This window comes from Archocentrus centrarchus, chromosome 8, assembly GCF_007364275.1.
Source record: "Archocentrus centrarchus isolate MPI-CPG fArcCen1 chromosome 8, fArcCen1, whole genome shotgun sequence".
In the NCBI taxonomy this organism is placed as follows: domain Eukaryota; kingdom Metazoa; phylum Chordata; class Actinopteri; order Cichliformes; family Cichlidae; genus Archocentrus; species Archocentrus centrarchus.
In genome coordinates, this window is record NC_044353.1 from 3,871,078 (window position 1) to 3,888,118 (window position 17,041).

The 17,041-nt window shown below is 40.7% G+C and overlaps 1 protein-coding gene and 1 non-coding gene across 3 annotated transcripts; one reads left to right on the forward strand and one right to left on the reverse strand.

Moving 5' to 3' along the window:
• Window positions 1-10,929: 10,929 nt before the first annotated feature.
• trnat-cgu (transfer RNA threonine (anticodon CGU)) lies at window positions 10,930-11,001 on the forward strand. The gene has a single exon. It is a non-coding gene; the product is annotated as a tRNA-Thr (tRNA).
• Window positions 11,002-12,938: 1,937 nt separating this feature from the next.
• On the reverse strand, window positions 12,939-16,326 carry LOC115784845 (pentraxin fusion protein-like). Of its 2 annotated transcripts, XM_030736208.1 has the most exons (4): window positions 16,169-16,326; window positions 14,538-14,604; window positions 13,970-14,177; window positions 12,939-13,778 (listed from the first exon to the last, which is right to left on the reverse strand). In XM_030736208.1, exons 2-4 carry the CDS (start codon window positions 14,587-14,589, stop codon window positions 13,337-13,339), a joined length of 702 nt encoding a protein of 233 aa, XP_030592068.1. In that variant the 5' UTR covers window positions 14,590-14,604; window positions 16,169-16,326; the 3' UTR covers window positions 12,939-13,336. The 2 variants fall into 2 exon arrangements, with proteins under 2 accessions (XP_030592068.1, XP_030592069.1); XM_030736209.1 differs by lacking the exon at window positions 16,169-16,326 and having other exon boundaries at window positions 14,538-14,865.
• Window positions 16,327-17,041: the final 715 nt, after the last annotated feature.

Sequence of the window (17,041 nt, forward strand, 5' to 3'; positions counted from 1 at the left end):
CGAGTCTCTGAGCGCTGATTGGTGGAAATATACTGGCCGGTCTCCCGTGTATGAAGTGAGAAAAGAGGAGGGACGAAGGGGGCACGTTTTGCCGCCTGCTGCGCTGCAGGTCTAGCCAGGAAAACTGAAAATACTTAAATACTACTACTACTGCTGCTAATAATAATATTAATAATAATGACACCGAATAAACTAATTATACTACTCCGATTATAGAATTATTATCAATTTAATGGTGAAAAAAAATTAAATTTCAGATTTATTTTTGTTTTTTTATATTATATGTTACACAAATGGAGAAACTTGGAAATAGCCTTAGTATAAATATAACTTTGCTTTGAATCAGCACACTTTAAATTTCACTAGTAGAAATGCTGGGATTTTATCCTGAATATCACACAATCCAAAAGTTTGCTTTATTTAAGATAAAAAAAAATGAAAATTTGTATGATAAGAAATTGCACTGAGGCTGAGTGACATTTCGGTTGGAAAGGAGGGGTGTACCGCCTGCAGACTGAACCACTGACCCAAAAACGTTATGAGGCCTAAAATAGCTCATGAACACACAGCACTAGGAACGCTGGAATTCAGTGCAGCTCTTGTACCTATACAAACTTTTATTTTTACATCCACATTATTATTTTAAATGCATTAAATACGACTGTATTTTTCCAGGCAGGCTTTCTGCTTAATGATGGTCTGTAAGGTAGGCTACAGACTCCAAGAATATGGATCCTTTTAACAGAGACATATTCAATTACTGGTTCACCACCTCCTTTATTTATACATTTTTATACATCCTTCAGAGGAAGCTCATTTCCGCCAGTTGTGGGTCACTGCCACAGGTGAGGGTGGCACGTGGACCAGCTAATAAAACAATAAATTTACAGGTTTTTTTTGTTTGTTTGTTTGTTTTTTGTCACCGCAACAGACCAAACGCAGCGTGCGCATTCCTGAAAATGGTGCGCCAAGTGTGTGCGCCACCAGCTTCAGGCTGAGCCTCGGAGGTGCTCGGACTCTTCCAAACTGCCCCTGTGCACGTTTGTCGTCGCTGCTCGATGAAGCAAGAAGGAGCATTTCATCCAAAAAAAAGCACAGTTATGTTCAACTTCAGCTCCTTGACTTTGCCTAGAAATTTTGTCCATCAAAGTCACAAATCCAGCCCCCCCACTGGTCCGACTTACTGCTGGCAACATGAACCAAGCATGAACCGAAAAGCATGAAACAATACCCCAGACTCACAAAGCAGCCCTCACAGTTGAAGGCCTATATAACTGTTGCACCTGCAGCCACAACTATGAAGTCGGTAACCCCCATGCACCAACACCTTTACGCAATATGAGTTGCCTTAGTTTTAGTTTAGTATACGTTGCACACATATGCATCCTTCTTATTTACATATCAAACTCATATGGTGATGGGGGGGTGTCAAGTAATTTACCTTAAATGTTGTGTATTTCCTTTATGAGTTGCCTGTTTATTGTTATTAATTAGAATTTGTTTCTTTGTTTCCTCTTATGTGTCAAATGGTCTGAACAACAAGTATTTAAGTCCCCATTATTTCTTGTTTGTTAGCAGCTAGCTTAGAGTTAGCTAAGTTGATTGGTGCTGCAATCATCAAACAGGTTATGAATAAAACACAACAAAGTCATGACTTAAACATATTCCCTTGTAATAGCAGTCATGGCAGAGGTTTGGCTGGGTAACACACACAGTAGTGCATAAAGTACACTGACAACGAAGCCCAGAGTGTGAGCAGGTACAGCAGTGAATGTGAGCCAGCAGTAACTGGTTAAATCATAACATCCACACTCAGACTCAAACACATTAGTAAAAATGTAAACAGATAAAACACACAATCTCCTTTTCCAGATCACATTAAACACATACTTGTAGGAGGTCAAACTATCATTTCTGTTTGACTAGAAAAATAAATAAACCACGTACAGGATGAATTCATTCCCCAGTGTTTGAAGTGTTTCTGTGCATATCCTGTAAGTCCAGGTGCGTCGGCTGGAATCAGGATAATTACAAACCACAGCTGCCACAAAGCATTTTTTTAAATCTCTGATTATAATCTTTACAGTAAACAAGATCTCCTCCACACACTGAAGCGACTGTGCATGTCAGAACCGCTCTCCAAGATGGGACAGATTCCAGTACGACCACATTCCCATCAAACTTAGCAGACCCAGATATCACATTTTTGGCGTTCCCGACTCACTAAAGCCTTTTAAATTCAAGCGGTGGATAAAGTCACTGAAAGTCCCAACCCAGGCTCCTTTGTGTACATTTACTCTGGTTAATTCTGGCACAATCTTAAATCTATGGGAGGATTGAGTAATGCCTAACAAAGATGGGGGTAGAAGTAAAACAAACAAAAAAAAAAAAAACAGAAAAGTTTTTTTCACATTTGACTGTTGATTCTAACTAAACATGCAGCTTTTATGTTCGGGGGGTATACTACAAACACAGCCGGGCTTTCTTTGTGTTTGCTGGTTTGACAAAACGATGGTAGTTATCAACCTCTATCAGTCCCTATGAGTGCCGCCTACTCCAATCAGAGACATCATCAGATGAAAACAATGATAATATGGTGACTAAAGTCGGTGCTTGCGCTTCATTCAGTGGTTTTTAGTAAAGTACGGCTTAACAAGCTGCACATAAAAACGTATTCCCCCAGCAGAGTTATAATGTGCTGAAAACATGCTTCAGACGATTTTAAACTGAAACTCTTAACATAACCTCCACCCAAACCAGGCTATGTGATCAGCATCAGTTACCACGGTGATTTAGGCAGGTAAAAAGACAGCCATTTTCTTCACACTAAAAACTCTGAAGCTCGACACAGCTCGCTAAACAATTAATCTCGCTCCATAGTACGTGCCTCGCCCTCGACTGACCATCAAAGTTAATTTAGATAATGCTTCAAGAGAACTGTCCCAAGGTGAGACCAGAAGGCTGCCGAGGGGCGACACTTCCTTCTAAGATGGAATCAGTTTTATTTTCACATTATATGAAGCCACTACACACCTTTACATGACGTACCTACACCCTGCCAACAAAGGTGCAAGGTGTTAAAAAGCCCATCCTGCAGACCATGGGTTAGCGGCATGGAGGAAGCATGATTCGCCCAGTGACCAATAGCAATACATCTATCAGTTAATCATGGCACGTAGCCGGCCTCCCCCTGCCGTAGCAGCTGAGAGCTCAGTCTGACGGAGCCGCAGCTGGACGCAAGTTATTGGACTTTGGGACAGAATTGGACTAAAGCCGGCCTGTGTGCGTTCATGGTACTAAACCACATTTCTACTGGTCAGCTCGAGTGTGGGCTTATTGTGTGGTAACCGAAAGTAAAGTTCTAATCTGATGTGACATCGTCTCATGTCTATATTATAAGGGGGACAGCATTGTTACCATGTTTGAGAGATAGTGGATTAGTGTGTCCACTGTAAGACAAGGGCTGTGAAATTCTTCTTGGAAGAAATGCTGTTGAGGACATTTATTTTGAAGTAGTCTTCTAATTAACTTTAATTTGAAAGGTCAAAGCTGCTTAAAAGTGCTTGTAAAGAATGACCAGTCAAAGATTCTTTATAAAAATGCTGAAAAGGTTGGTTCACTTGGCCCCAAAATCAGGTTTTAAAAAGCATTTTTCTTCTGGAAGTTCTAACGCCACTGATTTCTATTCAGGATTCTTTTAGGTCACGCGTCTCCCTCCTTTAAAACCTCTGGCTGAAAGCTTTCAAGCACTCTTTGAATAAATGGAGAAAAATTGGATGATATTACTATACCATTACGACCAGCAGCACCTGAGATGGGGCGATTGGACGAATAAATCCTCTTTCGGTGACCGGCAGAGTTTGTTTTGTTTTTTTTGCCAATTACAGTGTCTGCCTCCATGAAAATTCAACTCTATACAGAATTAAATGGTAAAGAGCAATCACTGAGTAGTGACAGAGTCCTTTTGGTTGTGTTGAGCTTATTAGAATAGAATAAAATGCCTTTATTGTCATTATACAGGATGTACAATGAGATTGGAGGGCCGATCTCATTATGAATCTGATCATGTATGATCTGTAGTCCCATGAAGACCTGGCATTGTACAGCTGATGTTAAATACTGCTGTAATAAATCAGCATATTGCTGAACTGACAGCGGACGGTTGGAAACTTTGCCCAGACTGAGCACTAATTCACTTCCTCTCAGTGGCTTAATTCCAGTCGTCACCCTCACACATTTAACTGACCTCACCGGGTGAGTAACTGAATTTTACCTTGAAGATGACCTGGATAAACGTCTTTCATACTACTCAAATTTTGGGACTTTTTTTTAACTGTCTTTACAGCCAAGGCACTTAAGGGACCGCCTGCCTGATCTGAAGGTTTTCTGGCCTTTCAGAGTGGAACATAATGAATTTATTCATTTTCAACAAAACAGCATTAAATATTGGAAAATAGCTAAAGGATAAATCTGTTATGTAATACAGCATAATACTGCTGAATTACATTTCATGTCAACTTTTGTTCTCTTGCTCCACCCTTCAAGTGATTAAAGTGGACCTATTCTCTTTATCAGATACACCCTACAATAGTGGCAGCTCATATTAAACATGACCTAAGTTTAAAATAAGGGCAGCTCACGTCAACTGAAAGATAAGGATTCAGACTGCTTAATTTCTCCACATTTTTTTCTACTTTTGGCTCTGTGTGATGTCACAGAGAACGGATATCCCTAATATGGTCATCTCAGGCACAGAAGTCCCACCCACCTGCTGTTTTCAAGGGGCAGCCAATTGAGGGCCCAGAGACCAGTCAGTGACCCCCTGGCAACCTCCGGTCACCAGTTCCCCGACAGGTTGGCGAGTGGTTGCTGGTTGCTGTTAGGTGAAAATGGTTGCAAGGAGGTTTACAGTGCTGCACCAAAAACCTTTTTGTGTTTGCTGCGGTTGCTAGCAGACTGCCACAGTTGCCAGTAGTTTGCATGGTAGAAGCCGATTTGTCAGCAAACCCTCGCCAAGTACTCACCGAACAGTAGTGAAATGGTGAAACAAACCAGAAACAGAGGCTTTTGGCCTTCAAAGTAAAAGCTGCGCCTTTTGAAACATGCTGGTTAAAGCAGTAAGGCAGAACTTTTAGTCTGAAGCCGAATGTTCTCTGTTTCCAGTTTTCACTGCACCTTTCCAAGTTTCTCTGCTGTTTGGTGAGTGCTTACAGACCATCTTCCACGCAAACTATGGATGACGGCAGCAGTCTGCTGGTGACCGAAGCAATCACGAGGTGCTGTCTGATGCAGCACCCTCTCTGTGACCAATTTCACCCAACAGCAGCCAGCAACTTCCAGCAACTACTCGGGAAATACACATTTCTCCCTGGAGGTTGCCAGCTGGTTGCTGACCTCTCTGTATGACTAAAGCCTAAAAGAAAGAAGACAGGAGAAGAACTGAAGGGCTGCATTAGAACATACTTTAAACTGTGAATCATGCAAAGTTACTCAGTTTGAGTCCAAGAAAAGAAACGGCTACAGAAATGAAAGACTTGGTTTCCTGCTCTCCCCATGTGCTATTGCAGCTCATTTCTACAGGTCTGAGAGCCTGCCATAAACTTCCTGTAACAGGTCTGAAGGTCCAAATCATCCAAAAAAACTATTTTGACACGAGAAATGAAACAAACCATGTTTCCATTTGATCTAATTGAAACCATCTCCTGTCCTGTTTGGTGCACCTGAGGTCTCACACCTGTAATTCTGGCTTTGATGAGGCTGAAAAGTTCAAAAGTGTGGACCAAACAAATCAGGTATGAGAGGGACTCCTAATTACTACACTTTACTACCAAGTATCTTGTGTCTCATTTAGACATGGTCACTGTTCCTAAGTCATGAAAATAGAGCAATAAGATGTAAAGATAAGCAGATAATTTTGGATGTTATTAAAAAACAGAATGATTCATTTGAATGCATGAAAGAAGATTTGATCTCGAGTTAATTATAGTGTGATCTTTCAATAATGGGGTTAATGTAATAATGTAGCAGTGACCACAGTCATTCTTGGTTTTTCTAACAAAAAAAAAACAAAAAAAAAAAAAAAAGAGTCTTCCCTTTTCAGAAAAACCGTAACAGAGCAAACAGTAAATTCCTTTCTCCCCTTCGTTACACTCTGAGAAGGTGTAACAAAGGGGTTTCCTAAACAGTGAAGTCCTTTAAGCTTCACAAAAAAAGTGCAAATTCATCTTGAGAAGCTGTTACATTGGTTGTACCAGGCAAAGTTAACATTTAAACAGAGCAGCAAACAGACAAACCCAGCCAAGCACCCACTACCCAGTGTGTACCAGTTTTCAGAAAGCATGTCCTTGTGGAGCTTCGTTAGTCAGATTTAGGTGCCCATCAGTGCACCTGACTTCATCTGAGACACCCCGTTAACTGCCGAACGCGCCATCCTTCAGGCAACCGCTCGAATGGAAGCCAACTAAAGACATCCTGCAGCAAAACGACATCAAGTGGGCGCTCGTCCTTTGGCTGAGGAAGGTTTTAGTGTTTTCTCCACAGTATGTACGTCATGAGCAGGATGAGGCCCGCTGACAGGGCTGCGATAACAAATTGGTGGATGGAGAGGACGTTCTCCAGGGTGTGGATCCTCTCCTCCATGGCACTGGTGTGGAAGTAGTCATAGATTCCGGCTGTGATGCTCCACAGCGCCCACACGGCATCCACCACCAACGGCATGGCGAAGCGGGTGGAGGGAGGCTCAGCTGCAGATCAGACGGGCTCTGTTAAAAACTGGAACAAAGGCACGACAAACAGAAAAGGTTCAGATCTGTTTTGATCAATATATCACACACACGTACTCTAATATGTGTAATATGTGTGATCACTATATCACACATATTAGAGTACTTATGTGATGCCAGCCACACAGATATAAAAATAAACAAACAACTGCTTTCCAGCTGTTTTGTGGCCATTCCTTTGCCTTTACATGCACAAATTATACATCATATTGTATATCGTAGGCATTTTGGGGCTCTTTCCCCTGATGCTGCTCTTGCTGTGATGGGATATATGGTTGTTGACAAATCTCCACAGAGAGCACAACATTATGAAACAGCTGAAAATCAGAAGAACCGGTTGTCCCGTAACACTGACAGGAACTATCCCGCCAACAAAGATGTCTATTACCATGTCCTATGAGTCATTATTATTATTATAATAACACCATTGCGTTGCTAAGTGAGGTTTTCTAACAGCCTCTTGCAGAGACAACAAACAACAGACAAACTGACACGTAACAATTCATGCCAAAGTACTCAAAACCTTCTGCAGGCCATAATTTGCCATGACACACAGAGACAGACACTTCAGATGAAAACGACACCATTTACACAACTCATTACTGCCTACAGTACCTCTGCAGTTAGGGCTTCTATTCATAATGCAAGGAAAAAGATTCAAAGGTCTCTGTTCATTTAAGTTTTTTTGGTTTAATGGAAGCCCCTGAGAATCAGAAGCACAAAGGTTTTTGAATTATTAAAAAAAAAAACCTGACAAATATGGCGATTCAGTTTTTTTGTTCCCAGACATTGCATTAAGAAGTGCATAAATTTTTCATTAGTCATCATAATAATATCATCTGATAAATAAAATCATCTGAGTTCATCAAAATTGATTAAAACTATAGGAATTGTTGTGAAATTCAGGGTTCCATGGACACCTGATTTGAATTTACATTTGTGAATGTTTGTATATACTCAGATATTGATGCAATTATTTTTGGAAGCATAACACTTCAGTGATAGTGAGGAAGTGACGCAAACCCTCAGGGAGCTCATTCATATTTCCCTGAACAGTCGCAGCGCCATCTTGCGGCAGCCACCATGTCTAAATTGGTGGCTAACGCCGGGTCTGAACGCACATACACGGGTCATAAGTATGAAGCAAAGGCAGTGATTCAGTGAAGAAAACATATTTTAAAAATACTTTGTCATTAAAAACTGCCTTTGTGGCACATCATTAGCTGTTTATAAGCACTGAGGGATTGATAAAACCGGGGTAAAGAGCACTTTTTGTCGGAGAATCGATCGAACTTTCGTCACCGGGAGCGAAACTGATCGTACTACGCATGCGGGAGTCGCACAGATGACGGTGGTCAAAACATTTATTTATTTATTTTTTCTCGGTTGAGAATATTATTTTAATATTTTCATCAGGCTCTTCATCATGGGTATACAGACATATGTACACCCACGGTTACAACACAAACTGTAACAACTTTTTTTTTTTTTTTTTTTTTTTTATATATAAGCAACTTTATTTTAAAACAAACAAGTATGCAACAATCACATGAATGAGGTATACAAAACAATATAATAATTAAGCAACAAGGAAAGAAACAAAAGTAAAGTAGCCATGCAGAGATGTACATATAGAAATTGTCTTTAAAGCCTTTTCATTGAGAGAGTCTGTTATTGATTTAATATATAGTTCTGTATCTTTAATAAAATGAGGAAAACATGGCGTTTTATTAGCAAATTTACACTTATGAATATAAAATTTAGCAAGAAGAATAAGTAAGTTTATTATAAAAAAAAACATTTAGCATCCTTTCTGGGAAAACTATAAAAACAAAACAAAACATTTTCCCAGCATAGGGAAAAATTCTTTAAAATATGGGTAATAGTGAATCTGCTAAACTCTTTCCAAAACTTTCACGTGAGAGGGCATAGCCAAAAGAGATGTTTCTTAGAACAACATGCGTATTGTCTTATTATTCTTTCTTTTCTCCTGTAAAAAGCAGATTTTCCCTACAGATGATTTGGTTGAATCAGGGACAGTGGGTGGAACAGATAAAGTATAAGTAGTATTTTTAAATAACATTAAGGTGCCCGAGGGTATAGCATTAACCACCGTGGAGAATTCCTGGAGACTAACTGTAAATTTATATATTGAACAGAATTCACTATAACTGGGTAATTGTCCTTCCTTATTAACCAGCTGAGCCACCAGCAGGATTCCATTCTGAACCCAAGTCTCAAGGAAGGGCGACCAGTTTTTAACTAAAATATCTCTGTTGTTCCAGATAAGGTTTGTGTGGGGAGAAGTTATGTTTATAGATGAGCTTCCATGCTAAGAGCACCTGCTTATGGAAGGATGAGAGTTTTGCAGGAAGTTTTTCAACATTATAATTACAATTTAAGATGAAGTTAAAGCCACCAAGGTGCAAGAAAACATGATATGGAATAAGGTTCCAGATAGAGGTCGGATTCTCTAGAAAGTGTTTAGCCCAATTAATTTTGAATGTGTTATTTAAGGAAGAGAAATCCAGAAAGTTAAGACCACCTGATTCATAATTGTTCATAATAACAGGTTTTCTAACATAGTGTGTATGATTTTTCCAAATAATGCAAGGGGAGAGCAGCATATGTCAGTCGAGATAATCCTTCAGCTTTAGTAATCAATACTCTACCTTTTAGAGGTAAGTCCCTCTGAAGCCATTGGTTTAGTTTATTTTTGGTTTTCTCTATAAATGGTGTAAAATTAGAGGAGCATCTCAACTTTTGGTCTTTAGAGATTAAGAGACCTAAATAAGTAACCTCTTGTTTAACAGGGATATTACAAATAACAGTAGTTTGACAATCTTTAATTGCTAGCAATTCACATTTCTTTAAATTTAAACATAAACCAGAGGCCCTGGAAAACGCTTGAATAACATCCAGGGAAAGACGGTGGTCAAAAACTCTTGCGGATTCGCGCGTACCTAATTTTGCCTAGAAAGGTATCTGAGTGAAATCATCCACAAGAATCTGGCTGGCTGCAGCCTCAGTAATTTCCTAAATACGGAGCAAAGGGGCTTCAGTGTCGTACGAGCCGTCTAGAAGCAGGTGTGAATGATTATTTAAATCATTAAAGTCGCTGGTTTCGAGTCATACGGAATAAAACAGCAGGTCCATGAGGTGAATTTGGCTCAGCTTTGGTAGAGACCAAACACCATTTGGGAACAGCTGATATCACTAATATAAATCTTCCTTAGTCCATTTTATTTGAATATTACAGAGTGCGAGAAAATTCCAAAACTTTATAGCATTAATATTCCTTTTAAAACATTTCCAGTTCTGGAAATTACTCGTGTAATCTAGTTATTTTTCCAGGTTTTTCCATGACCCCCTTAGACCCCCAGATCATTGATGTTTAATGCAAACAATAAGGAAAGCTACCAAGCAAATCTGATAACGGCACTGTTATCAGTTATACCTCACCAGGAGAGCGCATGCCGCAGACTCTGAGTGCGCAAAAAAATAATGCAGCTGCAAACTTCCTACATCCTCTGTTAGCTTCCCAGCTAACGCTTTACCAACGAGCTAAAGCTAGCTTTGTTTTGTTTTTAAGAAGCGCCATTACTCACAGCATTACTCGAGGATCAGACAGTACTTCCACCGTCCCATACATCTACATGCGACTGTCACATCATCGTCCTGCCTCTACAGTGAAGGCTTAATAAGGAAAGTGTGAAATTCCAACTGCGGTGAGACACTTGATCTACTTCCGGGTGCTCTCTGTGGAGATTTCCTTTCTTCGCGAGTGTGAGGTCGCACGGACGGAGGTACGACAAACTCCATTCAGAAAAATAAAGAATTTTCTTGCTTCGCTCACAGCCAAAAATACAGCTTATGAAACATCACCGAGACATGACTTTATCAGCAATGCCTTCGACTGGGAGATTCGGCTGCATACACGGAGTTTGTCAAGATATTCTTTTTCAGTTATTGAATTTTTGAATCCCTAAACTACTGAAATATGACACGCGTCCGTGCGTTGATGAGAAAGCCAAAACTTAGCAATAATTTGGATGGGGTCTGTAAGTATGACACACTTAAAAACAGAAACTTCAAAACCTTAGATGCTCTCTTCAGATGGGCACATAGTGCAAAATTTATATTACCAGGCGCGGTGGCCAAGTGGTAAGGCGTCGGTCTCGTAAACCGAAGATCGCGGGTTCGAACCCCGTCCGTGCCTGTGTGAATGAGGACTAGTATGTTTTTTTTAGTCTAACAACTATCGTTGTAGAGCAGGACTATCAAAGAAAATCAGACTAATGCGACAAATATACGGAATTCAAATAATACTGAAATAAACTCTAAACAAAGCTCGAAAGTATACATTATTATTTTCAACTTCTAGATAACTTCAGAAGACCACAAGAGGGAGCAATACGACCAGTACTTCATGAGTGTAAATTACAGCAATACAACTGATTTACAGCAAGTTTGCACCTTGCTGCTCAGATACAGGCAAATGCTGCAAATCTGACTTACAAAAAAATTAACAAAAAAATGTGTCATTGTCCTAAAACTGTTGCTTTCTACTTCTGCTCCACTTTATTTTGGATCCAGTCATTGTCCTTTTTGATTCTTTGATTCTCTGGTCTTCGGTGCAAAGATACGCCACTGAGCCCTAGGCTTGCTCCGATGCATCACAAAAAATATGAACTGCTCAGGTACATGCCACCCTGTTCATCTGAGGGCCCACGTAGCAGTGAGGGAGGGATATCCCAGATTTAGAACATTTAAGTGTTCTAAATCTGCCTCCCATGCTGTCCACATCTGCAGGGCTCCTTCAGGCACTGAGGGGTCATCCCATTCTGGACTTGCTCCACAGTCTTTGGACTAAAACCTTGACTCTGGTGGTAAAAGAAATGATGAGGCCCAGGGGGAAATGCTTGAGAGGATGTACGGTCCAATAGTTGGATTATTTAGGATGACACATGATATATACAAATGCATCCAGGGTGTGTGTGTGTGGGGGGGGTTACTCGTAATCCCAGAACGTGTAACACAGCTTCTATCTCCCGTACACTTCCCACTTCAGTCCACGGCTCTACCATTCCTGCCACACAGCGCCCACAGTGGCAGCACCCCCAGACTTGCACTCTGATTGACTGCACGACTGAGCCATCAGGGGTGCGCGCACTAAGACCACAATGGAAGGCTCATGTGCAGTTTCAGTTGATCCATCAGTCCTTCATAACAGTCTGCAGAGTACTCTTGGGAGACATCAACTGTCAGAGGCTGACTCTACACAACAGACCTGGATCTGTTGCAGAATTTATAATTGAGGCCCAAAGCAGAGATAGCTGTGACAAGCCAGAGGACGTCAGGACACTCCTTCGGTCTAACAAAGAGTCAGGTAAGTGTAGCAGATGCTGTCATGTTATCTGGATTACTGAGTTTAAGTAGGCTTTTGAGGTGCTCCACCTGGCTTCTTGCTGGTCTTGGAGCTTGAAGGCAGCACGCATTCGAGGAAAGCACTACAGACTGAGGAAATCCAGTTACTTGGTTATTTATAGCCTTAAAATATTTAGAATGAAGACTGTGGGTAATTAGAGTAGTATACAAAATGTATTTATCACTGACTTTATACAGTACAAGTATTTGTAAATGTAATACTGAGATAGCAGTATTTGGATCATTTACTTAAAGCAGCAGCATAAAAATATACTGAAAGTAACTAAAGTAAAAGTACTCATGTTTACTCAATACACAATGCCTTTGGATTATTTTGACTTCAAGAAATCAAATTGCAGGGGAAAATCTATTACCCTGAACACGATAAAGGCACTTAAACATTAGACAATAGATTTATGTTACAGTAAATGACACAAATCATGTTGACTCAATATGATTTTTATGCAGTCTTGAGTGAATTAATTACTTTGTATTTACTAGTAAAATTATGTGGGACTGATGCACACGTTAAAATCTATATATACTTTATTGATTCCACGAGGGAAATTCCAGTGTTACAGCAGCAGCATAAAGAATACAAATAAAAACAGTATAATCTGCAATTTAGATAACATTGTTAAAGGTTCCACAGGCCCATACTGAAGGCCTTATTATGTGAAGTACTGCAAAATTTAACAACAGTCATAAAATACAATAATAAAAGATCAAGTTAAAGAAAAATAACATCGTGTTGATAACTTATACAGATTGAAAGGAAAATACGTTTTATTATTTTAATAACCATAAGAATGAGCAACTTTAAATGTTACACCTGTATTTTAAAGGAACAATGAGAACATGCAGTTTGCAAACACTGAAAAAATTTACTTCTTTTAAAACGTAATGACTATATGCATTTAAATATTTCATGTACTGTGATCCTGATCAAAGTTTTAGTAAATATTGACTTTTGTACAGCTGGGTTGTCAAGATCTTGCATCTGTGTCTCTACTGATGCTTTGTTTATTGCAGGTTTGCAGTTTTGTACTTTTCCGCAGTTGGTTGGGATGTCACAACATAAATGTTCTGGGTGTCAAGGCTCGTGGTTAAGGGTGCACGGGAGGCTGTCAAATGTCGTCTTCTTCAGGAAAACAGTCAAGTGTGTCCAGCTCACGAATGGCGACCTCTACATTCCCGTAAATTCTCAGCTCTGTAGTTTCCCAGTCAAAAACGTTCCCTCCTGATACTCTCTTCCCTGCAAACATGCCCTGGATCGTGCTATCTGACTGAACAAAGTCCCACATATTCACATCACTGATCTCTCCAACAAAACTCTGCTGATCATTAAAATCACCCAGATAAAAATCTGGATCTTGTCCCAGGATGACCCTGCCTCCTGGGCTGACAGTGTGACCCTTCCTGTAGATTTTGGATAAGCTCCTCTTTCCATCCATGAAGAGTGCAGCTAAACCTGAACTGGAATCCCAGGTGACACACAGGTGGGTCTGCAGGGCGCCGAGCTCAGGGACTTTAAATAAAACACCAGCTCCAGCCAGGTAAAAGGACAGTCTGAGCACACAAAGACATTTTTGCAGATTCTGTTAAAAAATATCTTTACATGCCTTCATTAAGTCCCTAAAGTTATTGTACATTAAAAATCAGATTTAATGATTCTGAGGGGGTCAAGTAGGAACTTCCTACATGTTTGGTTGATTTTATATATGAAAAAACCCACAGAGTAGATGCTGTAAATGTTCTACCTTCCATCCAGTTCAAGCCACACATTCAGCTCATCATAGTCTTTAGTCCAGTACGCAAACAGGATGATCCCTCGCCTGCCGCTGAGCTCCGTGGCCACGCGCATGCACAGAGTGAACGCAGTCAGTTTCAACGGCTTCTGAGGAACCATCTCAACAAAACTGCGGCATGTTTCAGTGGGGAATACCAAGGTCTTGATGCGAATACTCCCTGAGAGGCAGGAAAATTAATAAAAATATAACTATAACTTTGAAAACATTCAGCTGCCATTAACTACATTTGTCAAACATTCAAATGAGGGCTAAGAGGGGCCTAATTATGTTTTTATGCATAAAAATATGTTGGATTGTTCTCATTTTGTGTGTTAACTGATGCCACACAAATTTAATAAGTTCTTAAAAAATAAAGTTATTGAAATCACAGTTTTAATGCAACATTAAAGCCTGAATTCCAAATAAATGCATTTTGTGATGACAAAGAAAACCAGAAAACAGAATAATAAAATAAAACAATTAAACACATGTCCAATTATATGCACATAAGGACAACATGGAGAGGGTATACAGTTACCGGCCAATGCCGTGGAGACAGCGATGAGAATAAGGACCTCTGGAGGTCTCATTTTATCTCCTCAAACCTGCAGAAAATCAGACTCCTTCAACATAGTTTCATGTATTAATATGATCTTAATTTACAGAATCATAACAGCAGTTTTTAGAACATTGCACAAAGTTACTCAGTTTTAAGCTTTATACATACTGTGCTGCTGGGAAGGTCTTCCTACAGACAGCCAACAGGGCAGTTTTATAACCTGGTTCCTCAAAACCCTCCCCACTCCACAGTCCTGCTATGCAAATCAGAGGATCTGCAACTCTTTAAACATCCTTATTGATTTCAAGGCTTTTTCTCCCAAGTTCATTTATCTTGGTAGAAAAAGCTGCTAAAATTACACAGTACCTTAATTCCATGTCTGTGGTTATAGATCATTTACTGCTTAATGATTTTAACATTACATTATGAGTTTGATGATTTTGCTTGCCTTTCTTGCACATATTAACTTCTGATTCAGTGTTTGTCTTGCATTATCAATCATTCTATATAGCATCTTAGATTAATATGGTAACCGTTTGTTTTTTAAATCATACCTTTACCTATCCGGGTATTTAAATTATTAAGCATTTTTCTCAAATGATATGAGGGAGTTTTCATAAACAGGATAAACAATTTCTCGTCGTATTCTGCAGATGCAGCCATGTTTGTGTGACTATAGATGGCTGATAATCTGAAGATTAGGTTATCTGCCATCTTTGTTATCAGCCATGGTTTCTGTAGGAGATGCTGCTGCTCATTTGAATTCTGTTCTGTTATTTTAAATTCAAATGTTTCTCATTTGAATTGTTTCAGTACGACAGAAACAATGGTCTGTTTGAAAGGTTTCTGCTGAAGAGAACCAACCACAGCACGGATTCTGGAGAAGAAACAATGCTGCTCATTTGACTTTTTTTCCAAATGCAATTTTGCATTGTTTCACTGCTGCAAAGTGATTAGCATTTCGTTCCATTACACTGAATTTTATATAGGGCCATATGAAAAAGAAAGTACACCCTCTCAGTTCTAAGAGAGTGTTGCTGTACGCTATGGCCAAACATCTCTACTTTGTCATCTATCCAAAGGATATCGTGACAGAAGTCTTGTGGTTTGTGCACCCAAGCTGTGCTGCCATGTTCTTTTTGTCCTGGGAACCCTTCCTAACAAGCCATATTATTCAGTCTTTTTCTAATTGTCATGAAGTTTAACATTTAACATGCTAACTGAGGCCTGTAGATTCTGAGATGTAGCTCTTGGGATTTTTGCAATATTTCATGGTCTGACCTTGGGATAAATTTGCTGGGATGTTCACTCTTGGAAGGATTGGCACCTGTTTTCCACTTGAATAATCTCACTGAAGAATGATTATTTGGAAATGGACCCAAGTTCATTTGCTGTCAGAAGTTTGCATACACTCATTTTGGATATTAATGGTGTGGTAATTTGGGGCTTTGATAGATTTCTTTGAACTGTTCTTTTTTTAGGGTATGCAAACGTCTTACAATGTAAACAAAAAAAAAATCAGTAAAATGACAGTACAATTTACTGTATGTATATGAAGGATTTTTCACAGGCATTTTTCCTTATTTTTTTAAAATATCCATCATCCTCACCACCACTGGATACACCTGAACAATCCGCAAAGCAGCCCCAGTCAGAGGAGGAGACGGCTGCACGCCCTGCAAAGCAGCCCCAGCCTGCGCATCCAGTGTTCGTGCGCCCGGAGGGTCCCGCTCAGTCCGAGCCAGCGCAAGAAGGTCCCGCCCAGTCCGAGCCCCGTCCAGCACCTCGTCCTGTGCCCAAGGGTCCTGCGGTGATCGCTCAGTCCGAGCCCCGTCTGGCGCCTTGCCCACAGCCCGAAGGTCCAGCGGCGTCTGCTCAGTCCGAGCCTTCTGTCTTGTTTCGCCGCCGCCGCAGGGAGAGCGGCCGGCTTCCTGTCTCATCTTGCCGCCGCTGCAGGGAGCACGGCCAGCTTCGTGTCTCGTCGCGCTGCCGCCGCAGGGAGCACGGCAGCCGCAGGGAGCGAGGCAGGCCCCCTGTTCTGTCTCGTCGCCGCCGCCGCTGGGAGCGTGGTTGGCCTCCTGAAGAACCTTTTGTTCCCTGGTCTGTGTGTTCTGCCCGGGGCCGGCGGTAGCATAGGACAAGGGTGGGCTCAGCCCACCCAAATCTGATTCTTGCCCACCCAATCAAAATCTCCCATACCGCCTGCGGGCAGCGAATGGTACTCCCATCAAGCTGCGCCTACAATAGTTTTTATTTTCCACACTTTGACTTTCTCGAGACCAGCTAGTTTGCGGGGCGGGAATTGAACCCGTTTTTCGGCCGAGCACCGAGTGTTTCGGTGGAAAAACCCGCCTTATGGTTCAAATTACGGCACGGGCTCCGGAACCCTGTTGGTGGGAAAGAGGCCTGATTCAGGGCTGCACCCCCTTGTTTCGTGCTTTTCCTTAATCTGGGTCACACTCTAATTTCCATGTTAATATTTT